At 39.0% G+C, this 13,493-nt stretch overlaps 1 protein-coding gene across 1 annotated transcript in view; it reads left to right on the top strand.

The window, feature by feature from the left end:
• The first annotated feature begins 625 nt into the window (after positions 1 to 625).
• LOC108883009 (microtubule-associated protein 1B-like) overlaps positions 626 to 13,493 on the top strand; it is a 74,580-nt gene continuing 61,712 nt past the window's right edge. The window contains 3 exon segments of the mRNA XM_018675845.2: positions 626 to 878; positions 2,263 to 2,612; positions 9,461 to 9,562. Coding sequence (XP_018531361.2) covers positions 2,348 to 2,612; positions 9,461 to 9,562 — 367 coding nt within the window. The 5' untranslated portion in view covers positions 626 to 878; positions 2,263 to 2,347.

Genomic DNA, 13,493 nt, shown 5'->3' with positions numbered 1-13,493 from the left:
TTACTTTTACTTCCTTTGTGCTCATGTTCTTTAACCTTATTTTATTTGTCTTGCCTGGTTTTATTTCTTTAACATTGTGAAGAGAGGTGCCATATATATAAAGTTTATTGTTATTATTGTCTGTGCATTGCAATTCCTCTTTTTTGTCTAACAAAACCAGGGAGAAAATGTTCCTACACCACTGCGCTGAAATATATATATATATATATATATTATATATATATATATATAGTTGCGAATATATTAGATCGTTCAAATAAATGCAGTCTAATTCCACAGTCCTGCAATAAATCCTCCGTCATGATGGTTATAATGCTCAGTTTTTGTTGAAATAGTTTATGGGAGGTGTTGATTCAATGTTATTTTGGAGGATGTAGTTTGCGGTGCTGTTAAACTGTATTGCATGTTATAGAGAGGTGTCATTTAGCCTTCATTCATTGATGTATAGTGTTGCATTAGTCTGCACTAGGTATATCTAATAAACTTGCAGCATTGACTCAAACACTGAGCAATGTATCGTCCTCTGCAAATTAGTGGGTGTTGCCTTTAGAGGCTGTTGTATTCTGGGTTGTTTGAGGCTTTAATGATGCAGCGCTTCACTTCACCTTTTGCAAAGCAGTGCCAACAGCTGCATGTGTTGTGGGCATGTCTCCTACCAGTTTTGACTGTTGAAATAAACACACTTTTCTTTCAAATATGTTCCAGATAATCATCTGTCAAGCGACCAAGACATATGGTGTCACGGAATATCAAGTTAGAAAAACAAATCTAGGCCAAAAAGACGCTTAAACAGACAGAGAAATAAGTCACCTGGTCTCAAAGCTAATCAATGGAAAACTTTAGCTTTACTGGAAAACACCTGAACAAGTCACGCCGAGGTAAGGTTTATGCTTTCCTGGGAGGATTTTATACTTGTATTTGAGAAAAGGCTTCAAGGAGGATGACTCAGTGATAAATGTGGCAACTATATCTCCTGCAAACTTTCTCAACTCCATGAAAAGTCCAGGATAAAGCGACTAGCTTAAAATGTACTAGCGTTAGCCTTAGCGATTGGCTCATCCAGCGATCCGTAGGCAAAACTTAGGCGGAAAGTCAAACTGATATTTTTCTCCTGTTACTCAGCAGGGGGTTGCTTCTTCAAAGATATATTCTTGATCTAATAGTTGTGGGATGATAACATATTTGCCCGGGGCGACATCAACGTTTAAATCCAAAATTTCCACAGTGTGTGTCAGTCCGCTCAGCTGTCCTGTGCTGTGTGCTAACGCTAGCTAGTTAAGGTGGAGCACAGTTTGTAAATGTTGGATATGAAGAACTGGATTCAGTCCGGACAAATATTCTATCATTCCGGACAGACAACAGATATTTGTGAGATCATAAAAATACCTTTGGAGATGCAATCTGCCACAACAGGTAAAAAATATGGTTTTCAAATGTGTATCTCCTACTGATTGCCTATGCAGTGTTACCAAACAATGCTGAGTAAGTCTGTTGTGCAGATTTTATATGACACGGTGGCATGAAATAATAATTGTTTTTCCACCTATAATGTTTAATGAGTTACTCGGTGTTCGGAAATAGTAGCTCCAATCAAGTACTTGAGTAAAAGTCAAAAGCATTAGCATCAAAATGTTATATGCGCATTAATGTATATGGATAGTAGCTATTGATGTGAGTTAAATGTCTCAGCTGGTAAAGGTTAATTAGGGTTAATTTTAAGAACCTCATATGCTGTTGGGAAGTTTAATCTTTAAAAATATATTTTATTGGTTGATTTTATGTTTCGTATCTGACTGCAACCAGGCGGCTTCAGTAAATCAGAAAAGTCATAAATTGTGATTATATTTCGTATTATTAATCTGAGTCTGCAAACTAACTATTGACAGAAGTTATCAAATTAATTTAGTAGAGTAAAAATATAATAAAGTATTTGCTTCTAAAATGTAAATACCCAAAGTACCACATTTCAGAATTGCACCTAATTAGGGTAGTTGAGTAAATGTGACTTTCCACCATTAGAGTCACTGTAGTTCTATTTAAGTCTTATTATACATTTAAAAGATATTAAATGTGGTATAATTGTGTATCCTCTTATTTTGAAGTGTTCCACCTCTCAAACAAAATACACTCTCACTAGGCAGCTCTTAATTATATTAACCAAAGAGCTCTTATTTTGAAATCTCCACCGGAAATAAAACTTTTGTAGCCTATCTGACACATTATATCGTGTCCTCACCTCCTTCCCCCTCCCTCACCTCTCAGCCTCCTCCTCACCCTCCGTCCCCTACTCCCTCCGCCCCTACCCCACCTCACCAGACTCTTCCCCTCGCTCACACCGGTGGTTGTCATGGCGATGGAGTCAGCCTCAGCGTCGGCTCCAGGGGTTGTTGCCATGGAGATCCCGGTGCGAGGTGCGCTCCCGGTGGTGGAGGAGGACGAGGGCTTCAGCGCGCCGACGCCGGGGTCCGAGGAGCGACTACGATACCGCCGAGGCGGAGGGAGACGGCGGCGAGGGGTGCCGTTCAACCGGGGCAGCTACTACATGCTGATAGTGATCGGGGAGATCGGCACGGAGCACCAGCTGGAAGCCGCCAGGGCGCTGATAGAGCGGGGTGAGTGATGGACGAACCGCCGGTCTGAATGTGTATCTGTTATCTGTTTGGCTACCGCGGTTCAGTGAGCAGCTTTGACACGGAAAGACACGGGAAAAGGTTTAAATCTGGAAACAGTGAAGAGATGTTTTTGACGCAACGGACAGGACAGTATCCATAGGTGGAGGCAGTTGCTGCAGCATTGCACCATGGGACACGCATTTTCTCTCACCCACTATGTACTCTGTGACTGTAAAATTGCAGACTCAAGTTGTAAACGCAGCAGAGGTCTTATTACTTTAATAGAGCCATATTTTGGCAAGCAGCCTTCATCTGGGTCTCAACCAAAGTACTGTACTCTACTTAAAAGCATCAAATCAATATATAACTCGCTAATTAGCATTTAAAAATACATCAACACACGTGACCAATCAGCATGGCTACAGACATAAGTATTTACTTACAGCCTGCACAAAAATGTGTTAATAAGCAGCTTGTGTTTTTGAGCTGGCAGGTGTGTATGTTTTCTATGCTTGCATGTGTGTTCCTATGTGGGTGTATTTCCTGCCTGGGGTGTCATGTTCCCTTAAACCAGTAAACAAACAAAACCTTCAGGCTGTGCTCTGCAAAAATATGCCAACTACTTCACAGATATTGTAAGTAAAAAGATGTAGTTTTCAGTTTCCTGTTGGACTCTTATTTTGTCACACTCGGGCATCATTACTCAGCTGAATATCTGCGCGCTGCTCCTCCTCCTGAGGAGTTGCAGCAGGCTGCAGTCATTCCCGTCAAAGAGAGCTGTCTGAAGTTTGGGCATGTAAACGGATTGTGGAGCAGCTGTGAAAGATGTTGCAGTGTGCAGAATCAGGAGTGTGCCAGGTCAGCAATTTTCTGCCACTCCAAGTTGTTCTCCGTCCACATGATCAATTGCACTTTTAGATGCCAGCCCGGCACCATATCAAACCCATCCGTCCCCTCTGACCTCCTCTCATCGCTGTCAGGGAGTTGACAACCCTGCTGCTCCGTGTCGAGCTCGGTATCACACCCACTCGGCTCATTACGGCATCGATCCTTTCGCACAGGTTGGTGCTTTAAGTGTGACTCAGTGTGAACGACCTGCCATCGACTCTCATTACACGCTGGCTGCAGGGTCCTTCTGTCCTGCAACAAGTCACCCTCACTGCAGCTAAAGACAGATTTGATCCCCTTAACATCTTTCTAGTGCCTTAACTAATGGTTGTACTTGTTATTAATTAATGTAATCAACATAAGGCTGCTACTTAGGATTATTATTTAATAATCAACTTATTGTTTGGTTTATAAAATGTTGAAATAAAAGTGAAAATACCAATCAAATTTTCCTAAAGGGCAGGTGATCTCTCCAAATTGCTTCTTTTCTCGACCAACCCCCTAAAGCCCAAAGATATTTAATGAAATATGATAAAAAACATCACGAGAAGCTGGAACTTGGGAATATTTAGCATTTTTACTTGAAAATTTACTTCCAAATAATAGCAGATTAATTTGCTGTACGATGGGTGATCAATTCGTTTGCTGCCTAAGACAGAAAGAGATGAGTTAAACCGCTCTTGCAGATCAACTCTTGCAGAAAGATTGAAGTTAATATCTTTTGTGATATTTCTGTTTTGGGTAATTGAAAATTGCAAGTCAGCATTGTTTGGGAAAATAGACAGTATCGGCTGTTGTGCAGTCATCCACCAAATGTGGATTTGAACTCGTGCCTGAAACCACTCAGCTCCTCCTTCATCTTGGAGACGAGGTAAGAGTCTGAGGGTGCCAAATCAGGTGGATAGGGCAGGTAAGACATACAGAAACTGATAGTGTTACACTACATGACAGCATGAAACACAGCTGCTTTTTACTTTTTAAGGCCGCGGGCTAACCCAGGCTCCAGGCCACAGAAAGCTCAGGGCTAAATCTTTCACATCTTTATATTTTAACCCATGGTCTACTCTTCAGGCCTCTGTTTAACTTCAACATCAGAGCCCAGGGTTAATATGTTCATCCTAACACTATATCGTATTTAGATCAGATTTAAAAATAGATGTTCTTTTGTGAAAGTCCTTTATTTATGCTTTTCCCTCTTCATCCTATGTTTGGGGAATAGTCCCCAAAATTTGAGGATAACCTTTAACAGATGGAAATGTACAGGCTCAGGTTGTTATTATAAGTTTAAAAGTATAATAACAAAAGACTAGAAACATTGCTACCAGACTACATTGACAAAAACAGTGATTTTGCCTTGCAGTTCATGGGAGTTGTTGGAAAATAATGCCCTAGTTCTTTACTGTATGTCACTCTGCAACATTTTATTAGATGGATCATTTAACTGCTTTAACTGACTTGGAGGCCAGTTCCTGCTCCATGTATTCCTGTCATTGCACCAAATCCCTTGTGGTCTTTATCATTCCTTGAAAAGAAAATGACTGTTCCTGAGAAAAGAGGCTCATCGAACATCATAAACACGTTCTGATCTTGTGATGCAGTGTTTCCTCCAGAGGTGCCGGGGAACACTTTCAGCCCTGATACCTTTAAGTTTAGCAGATCTTGAGCCCGGAGGCAGTGGAATGGAAAATTAATGTGACTGCGGTTCTGACGCTCTCACCTCAGACAGCGTGAAGACACCATGTCCTGGCAGTCTCGAAATTCTGAATCTTTCTTGGATGTAACTTTCAATCAGTGTCTTAACATTTTTTTTCTCTGTGGTGGTTCTGCAGCATTAAGCAGCTATAATGTTTTGGCTACATCTCAAAGAGGAAAGTGAAATATGTGCAGAAATAAGTGCAGTAAATGACTCATTCAGTAACAGATGAGCTACTGAGTGAAAACATCTTTGCATTAACACCATTATTAACATCTCACAACTTTCCAGTCAGGTGTTTCTTTTGGATTCAGGGCTTTAAAGTGACACTCCACCCAAAATCTTATCTTTTGAACATCAAACTCTCACCTTTTGAAGGGTGGCTGTAAAAACTTTGTTGTTTTGTCCTTCACAGAGACATCAGCTTGATCGATGTTGGCAACAATCGAGTCCAAGTTTTCACAGCGGTAATGAAAATATATCAAAATATCAGCGGAAACCTCTCAAACCACTCCTGCTGCATAACCAGCTGCTCTGTTTTTCATCCATATGCTAAGTAGGTGTCAAACAATCATATCTTTTTTCACAATTATAGCTGTCACTGGGTAGTGGAATCCACTGCAACTGACATAACTCAAACTGACCACAACTGCTTTTTTACAGAGGGAACTACAAACATTTTACACGGTACATGCTACATGGTATAGAACATCACTTAAATGCTCAGGATGTTCACTCATCTGAGTCACTTAGCTTCACTCGTCATCCTTTGTTTAAAGGATAACTCAATTTTTTGGGGTGTAAATTATTGCTAGGAACAAACTCCAGAAACATCACCGTATATTGCTACCAGACTGCACTGATTAAAACAGTAATTTTATCTTGCAGAACACAGGAATTGGTGGTAGAAGATGTATTCAGGTCTTTTACATAACCACATACCACACAATAACAATTGTTGTAATTTCCTCAGAGCCCAAGATGACATCTTCAAATATCAGATGTCTTTTTTTGTCCAGTCAGTAGTCTAGAACTCAGAGATATTCAATTTATTGTCATATATCGTGCAGAAACATTAAATTCTCGCATTTAAGAAGTTTAAAATGTCAAATGTAAAACTTCAAAAAACTGATAAAATTTAAGGCACGCAAAGATGAAATTTGTGCTTTATGCTAGCATTTTCAAACTGTATGTTTTGGTTTTACAAGAGAAAAGGCTTCGAAGATGAGACCCAAGTTGTTGCTTTGGCAAATGTCCATCTAGTTAAATGCCTGACACCACGATAAACGGCAGCACACAGCCTCCTCCCTGACGTTTTTAATGGGAAGCATTCCAGCCAGTGTGTCCCACACAGTGGATAAGAAGGTCCCACGCTGGCCCATCATAAAGTATTCATATTGATGAGCAAGTATGGGTGACTCTGACTTTTAATAGATACTGTCAACTGAAACTAAAATGACAAAAGAGGTTTATTTAGGAACGTGCGCTTGACTGGCTTATTCTGTGATTGTTGTCATTATCCATTGAACTGTAGATTATTCTTTTGAAAATAGAGAAAATATCCATCACAAGTTCTGATCTTAAATTGCTTGGTTGGTTTTACAGCCTAAAAGATATTTAGTGTACAGTGATATCAATCTGAGAAAAATGGCAAATGAAACTTAAAGGATTACATCAGATCTTTATTGTCAATGTGCTCAGAACAGTGAAAATGTTCAACAGCTCTTCAGCAGTGTGCAGCATAAAAAATAAGTTCAATAAATAAAAGCAATCAATAAATGAAGAAAGCAAAATATATACAGAGACAAAACAAAGAGAGAAAGTGACTTAAACAGTGTGGATTAATTGATTATAAAAATCAATTTTCTGTCTGTACCAATCAATTAACCAATTGTTTCAACACAGCACAGTTTATTGTTGTTTACATTCAGACACAAAGCCAGACAACAGCCAGTTATGTTTGTATCTAGTTTTGATATTTGAAATATTGACTTTGTTAACTTGATGAACGACATCATCCTCCACGAAGAGCAGATTCAGATGTCTGGTACGAGTACATTCACCCTCCGGGAGAATCCAGTCTTTATTCCCATACTTGCCATCTCCTCTGTAGATGCTATCAGTGAGGATTGGGATGAAGAGGTAACAACATGAGACCAGGAGGTTGGTGATTCTTATGCATGTGGTTGTGCAAAGAAAGACAGTGAATGCTAACAAAACGTTAATAACAGTGACACAGCATTTCTGGGAACAGGCTGCAGTCTGCAGTGAGAGAACAGTTTCTCCTCAGTTAAGGGCAAAACAAGGTCTTCAAAGTCTTTTTTTTTTTGTGAAAGGGGAGACTTTAGCACAGAGGTGTGGATTTGAAAAATTAGAATAATCTAATTTCTTGCTCTCACTAAAGGAATCCACAAGTGGATAAGATGAGAGAGGTGTGTGCATTGGTTTCTATCCTACTGGATGAGATCTGACACAAGTTCCCTCTGAAGTCTGACTCACTGCGGCTCAGTAGGATCTGATAAAGCTGCTAAGTGTGTGTGTGTGTGTCTCTCTCTCTGTGTGTGTGTGTGTGTGCTGATGCAGATGCTGATCAGTTCATTACTGAGTCACTTCTAACTATACAGTGAACTTTATAATTTGGTTTATTATTATTACTTCATAAAGTATGACACATTTTATGATAATGGAAACGTTGACGATGTGGTATCAGACTGATTAACCATTTAAAATAATGTAATAATAATGTAGTAAATTGAATCTATCAGTTAAACTATATCGCCTCCCTCCATTTTATAAATATTACAAATATTAGCATGTGAATACAATTTTCCATGATTTCTGAATAAAAATAAAAAGTGAGCTGACAGAGGGTATAAAGCAACCAGTTCAAACTTTTACTTAAAACCGCATTAATTAATATTTTGACATTAACAGAGGCTGTGTGTAATGTGAAAGTGTCTGGGATAATTATCACCTGACTTGGCAGCTCCTCTCATATCAGCTCTTCACAGCATTTCAGTGTCTCTCAACTCATTGGTTTTCATGCCCTCAAATGCATCGTTTTTGTTCTGTTTGTCTCTCACCCTTTCTCAGTGTTTTCAGACATAGAAGACAGCTGTTTTCTGTATGTATGTTACCTGCTCAGCACCAAACGGCACACAGACAAAGTTGTGGCTAAAGAGCCAGAGGTCTCTGTTAGAAGTTGGGGTGTGCAACAGATAAGAGGCCTCACGTTCATCAGCTTTACACAAACATGATTCTGAATTATTACTGATATTTCTTTGTGTCTGTTGGATGTATAAACAGGCAACTGTTTGTTTTATCACACCGACTTCATAAGGTGATATGTCATTGTTGTATTTGCAGCTGGTTTTTGCTGCCCCCTACTGGCCAAAAAGTAGTTGATGAAGATTTAAATTAGAAATCACAGATTGCAAATTCAGATTTTTTAATGTATGCATTATAACAGATAACATGTAAATTATACCATAAAAAACCCTAGGGTTAAAGTAATGACCACAAAATATTGTAAATAAAACTATTTTATTTTTTCATTTAAAGGTAAATGTGTTGTATACTATTTGGTACTGCTAGAATTATTAAATGAAATGGAATGTACAACATACAAAATCCAGAGACAGAATTAAAGATATTTTTTATCTGATGCTGCCTATGAAAATTAATTTGAAACTTTTCGGAAATTGCAAATTTTGTTCGCTGTATGTTAACTAAATTATTGATAAAACATAACTTTTCATTAACTGAGAAAAATGTGTAGCTCTTACTCTGTGGAAAATTTCCACTTCATGCTGTAAAAGTTAGATATTGGACCAGGCCTGTGGAAGTAGAGAAGAACTGTTGTCTGTCCAAGTACAAACAACAGTAATGAATATAATATGATACTAGTGTTATTTGAGGTCCAGAATACTGTAAAAAAATGCATGTGGTGCTATCAGTCTCAGGACATTTTGAACCTGTAAAGTTTTCTGCTCGTTGACCTTCCCTGCAGCTCAGACAGAGTTAGAGTTAACAGAGCTGCGAGGAGAAGGTGGGAGGAAGTCAAGATGCTGCAGCAACATTTGGGAAAAAAAAGGTTATCTCAAATTCACAAATGGAGCAAGGAAGATCTCTTGCGTGATGACTTGCATGCTAAACGTGCCCCTAGTTCAGAAATTAGTCCAAGAAATTTCGCTCAATTTCACTAATGTGTGTCCTTCAGTGCGTCATGTTGTTGTCCTCAAGCAATCTTTCTCTTCCTTCCTGGCAGGAATTCGATCCTGGGACGTCGACCTCCAGTGCTGCGACCTTGATCAGCAGCTGCAGCTGTTTATAACCCGTCACTCCGCCCACTTCTCCTCCGAGGTCAGAGGTCAGTGTGATTATGGCGCTCATAGAGCCAGTGGACCAGTGATGACAGAGCACAGTTAGCGTTGTTTCCTCTGAGAACACTACAGAGTTTTTACAGACTGGACCAAACAGTCAGTAAGATGCACTGGGAAGGCAAAATTCTCCAGACATTCATCAAAGATTTAACTGAAATATACACCTGTCTTAGCTGAGATAAAAATTAGTCTCTTCACTGAGATCTTGTGAAGATTCTGTTGTATATGTTTGCTGCTCATTTTAAAAGAAGGGATGAATTGTGAATTATCAGAAACTGACTCAGTTTCATAGCAGATCTTCTCTTGTCCTTTGGTTCTGTGGTACAAATAATTTCCGGGCAGGTAACTGAGGATGATTTCTGGATTTTGAATTTCAGATTTGTCAAAGAATTAGCTGATGCCATTTAGCGCCTTCAATCTGCCAACAAATTTCTAATACAGAGATGCAGCTCATTTACTTTAAGTTACCTCTATCTACAGTTACCTTAAAGCTGAAGATATGATGTACTGATATCATATTAATTCTGCTGTATCCATATAATACCAGTACATGACACTAGATATTATCCATATTGCCCTAAAAGCAAATTTACAGTTGAGTGATCTTAGTTTCTAAAATTATTTGCATATTCTGCCTCTACTTCTGCCTACACTTTCACCTCATTAATTCACTGTCTACACCAGTGATATTTATAAAAACAGTTCTGTCTTTATGTACACTGACTGATTTAAATGTAGTTTACGCTATTTACGAATAGTTTCGCTGATTTGAGAATATTGAACTAGCAGCACAAACAGACATTTTGATGGGAAGTCTTACTTATTGTCATACAAAAGAGTTAAAGTTCCCTTACAGAGGTGTTTTAAAGTATTTAGAAATACTTTGCTATCACTAATAATTTTATTTAACATGGTTTTTAAACATAAAAAGTAAAAACAAACAAACAAACAAAAAAACTGTGAAGGAGTTGGAAGCACATCTTCGCTTACCTCCTCACTGAGGAATTCTGGATCTATGAATAGAGGAAACATCAGAGAGATTCAGCCAGACATGTTTGAAAATCTGTGACTGGCAGCTGTCTCAGAGTGGGAAGTGTAGTTAGCATCCTTTATTTGTTGATGTTGTTTCTTAGCTTGTAATGGGCGGTGGCTGACACAGCATGAGTGACTCTCTACTGACTTTTGCCCCACTGAAAATTGACGGGATTGTTTCCTCAGGTTATGTGATGTATGAAACCTGTGTTTTTTGGCTTTGACTGCTTATTTCCCTCATGATATGTCTTGTATCATATAAAAAGCGTAATGTGGACATGTAAACAAGGTTAAAAACTTGACTGACCCCCAAAATATACTTAATCTCTGTTGAGATATGTTGTGAAAAACAAAACTTCCAGATTAAAATGAGCAACTCTTCAGCTAGACAAGTCAGAATTATCTACAGTATTAAGAAGATGTGAGTAGTTCATTATTGGGGTTTTTAAGTTCAATAACAGACACACACATATAGATTCAGAAACCCTTGAGGCCAAACTTGACTGGAGTGAGTTGAGTGTAGTCGGCATTTAATCAAAGCTGAACTGTGTGTATTATCACCATGGTGACTGTTCAGGGAGCTGTGGACCTGCAGTGTTAGGCCTGTCTGAGTGTGTGTGTGTGTGTGTGTGTGTGTGTGTGTGTGTGTGTGTGTGTGTGTGTGTGTGTGTGTGTGTGTGCGTGTGTGTGCGTGCCTGTGTCTATGTCATGTGATGGTTTAGGGCTCAGAGCCCAGGCTGAAAGTACAATAGATGCTGAATAGGGAATTATTTCAATCGTCTGCCAGGTAATGGCCTGATGGGATCAAACACACACACACACAGATATGGGGAAACAGACAACCACAGGACAGATTATTGCTGCACTGGTGGCAAGTGCTAAGTAGCAGCAGCAGCAGTCAGCAGAAAGTGACACAGCATTTTTCAACACAGTCGTTAAACGAAGCAAATACCTTCAGAGGAAACAGAGGGATTCCTGTGAAACAATAAATATTATTAGTATCCTTCACCCATCTGTCATCCAGCCTGTCCTTTCTATCGTTACTTTCACAAAGAAACACTCCTCCACTCCTGTGAACCAAAGTGAGTCACCTTCATTTGTTCCTGCAACTGCTGTTTATTGATATGGCTGCTGATAAAACCTCCAGATGGTTTAGTGATTAATTCCTTCAGGTCCGCTCCATCTCTAACACATGAGGACATTAACATTTGAACTTTGAACACTGGATGATGGGAAAATACAAATCTTTTTTTTATTTTAGATTTTCTTCTCACCTCAGGGTACAATAACATTTTGATAGTTGATATTGAAATTGATATTGACATTGATATTTAATGGATCTTGGTTTACTGTGTGCTCTCTGAGAGAAGCTGGATTGATTTCTAAATAGTGTATTGGATTTCTAAAGGCACTGCTCTGTGATGTAAAATAGCATTGGTTGCACTGCGGTCAGACAGGACGTCCTGTAAGTGTCATTGGTTCTCAGTGTACAGTGACGTGATGCTCAATCCCTGCAGCTCTGGCCGATTCTAGTGTTTCTCTGGAGGTTTGTTGCCAGAAATTAGTGTTTTGTTTCTAATATTTCAGAAAATCTAGGCTCTTTCATTGCTCTCTCCAGTACAGACCTATTTACTTATCACATCTTTGTCGCTAGATGTTTACTTCTGTGGTCTTCCTGTAGATCCCATTTGTCCTTAAGAAGGATGTCTGTCTCTGGATCTGTCTTCTTAGCAATAATGGTGTTGTTAATGCTAACCACACAGTGTTATTTCTGACCCAGCAGACACTGAGTATGTTAAACAATTAATCTGAAATTGTATTTAGGCTTTAGGTTGAATCTGGCTCCTATTTACATCTGATATTAATGAGAGATATTTGTCTGGAATAGGTACTGCTGCAGTTTGACCAGTTTCTTATGAAAAAAAAAAAAACTGCCCAACTCCACCTCTTCCTGCTCTTCCACCCTGCCTGTCAAAAACCTACAGACAACCACCTCCTCAGCAAAGGTAAAATAAGTAGAACCTCTATAGCTGTCTGGCTTCCACCGATCTGGGGTACTTTGTAAATCAGTCTAATTTGCATTTACTGAGTTCTAAACCAAAGTTTGCGGACAAAATCAAATAATATAGATTGTGTGTTTAAGTGAGACTATGTAACATTTGCTGAAGAGCAGTAACTGTGGCTAAAGGTGGCAAATACAAAGTAATGTGAAATCATAGTGTATCACTACTCTAGCACAAAAAGATGCATAAAGACACAAACTGACTCATTAATGTCACAAAGCAGTCTCTAGATAAAGCTTTCTAAAATTGCTAACATTTGCTACTGGCCATGCAAGACGTAGAGTGAGGCTGTGGATCATCATCACTGTAACATCCTCCTTATTTTACTCTGATGCATGCCTGATGTTTATAACTATTCATAATGTCATACTCCCTCCTGTTAGAGGATGCCAGGCCTATACTCACAGTGTCAGTGGGACTAGAGCAGGGTATTGCAGTCCAGACAGGTAGCCTTTGTTCAATCTGCTGTCTCGATTAAAGTAGTTTATAAGTGTACTTCCTTACCCACAAACAGTGTTTAGAACCAGCCTCAGGCTTTGGCTGAAGTCAGCACAAATGTGCCACCGTCAAAAATTGCCTTTTATTTTTTTGTATTTATCATATCCATCACACGTTTTTATGTATAGTGCTGTTTAATGTTGTGTACTTGCTGTTTTTTGTCTACCTGCCCAGGGACAACAGATGCAAATTAGCTACTAGCTAACTCTGGTGCAATTACTTTTAATTGTGCGCTGTCTCTGCAAAAATAAACAATAAAAATCAAAATAAACAAAACCTCTGAGAGCGTTCAGTTGAGCAAGGCAGCTTTTTATTGCTGATTAAT

The sequence above is a fragment of the Lates calcarifer genome, linkage group LG10, assembly GCF_001640805.2.
Source record: "Lates calcarifer isolate ASB-BC8 linkage group LG10, TLL_Latcal_v3, whole genome shotgun sequence".
Lineage (NCBI taxonomy): Eukaryota > Metazoa > Chordata > Actinopteri > Centropomidae > Lates > Lates calcarifer.
The sequence above is the reverse complement of the archived record's forward strand: the minus strand, read 5'-3'. Positions and strand labels throughout refer to the sequence as shown.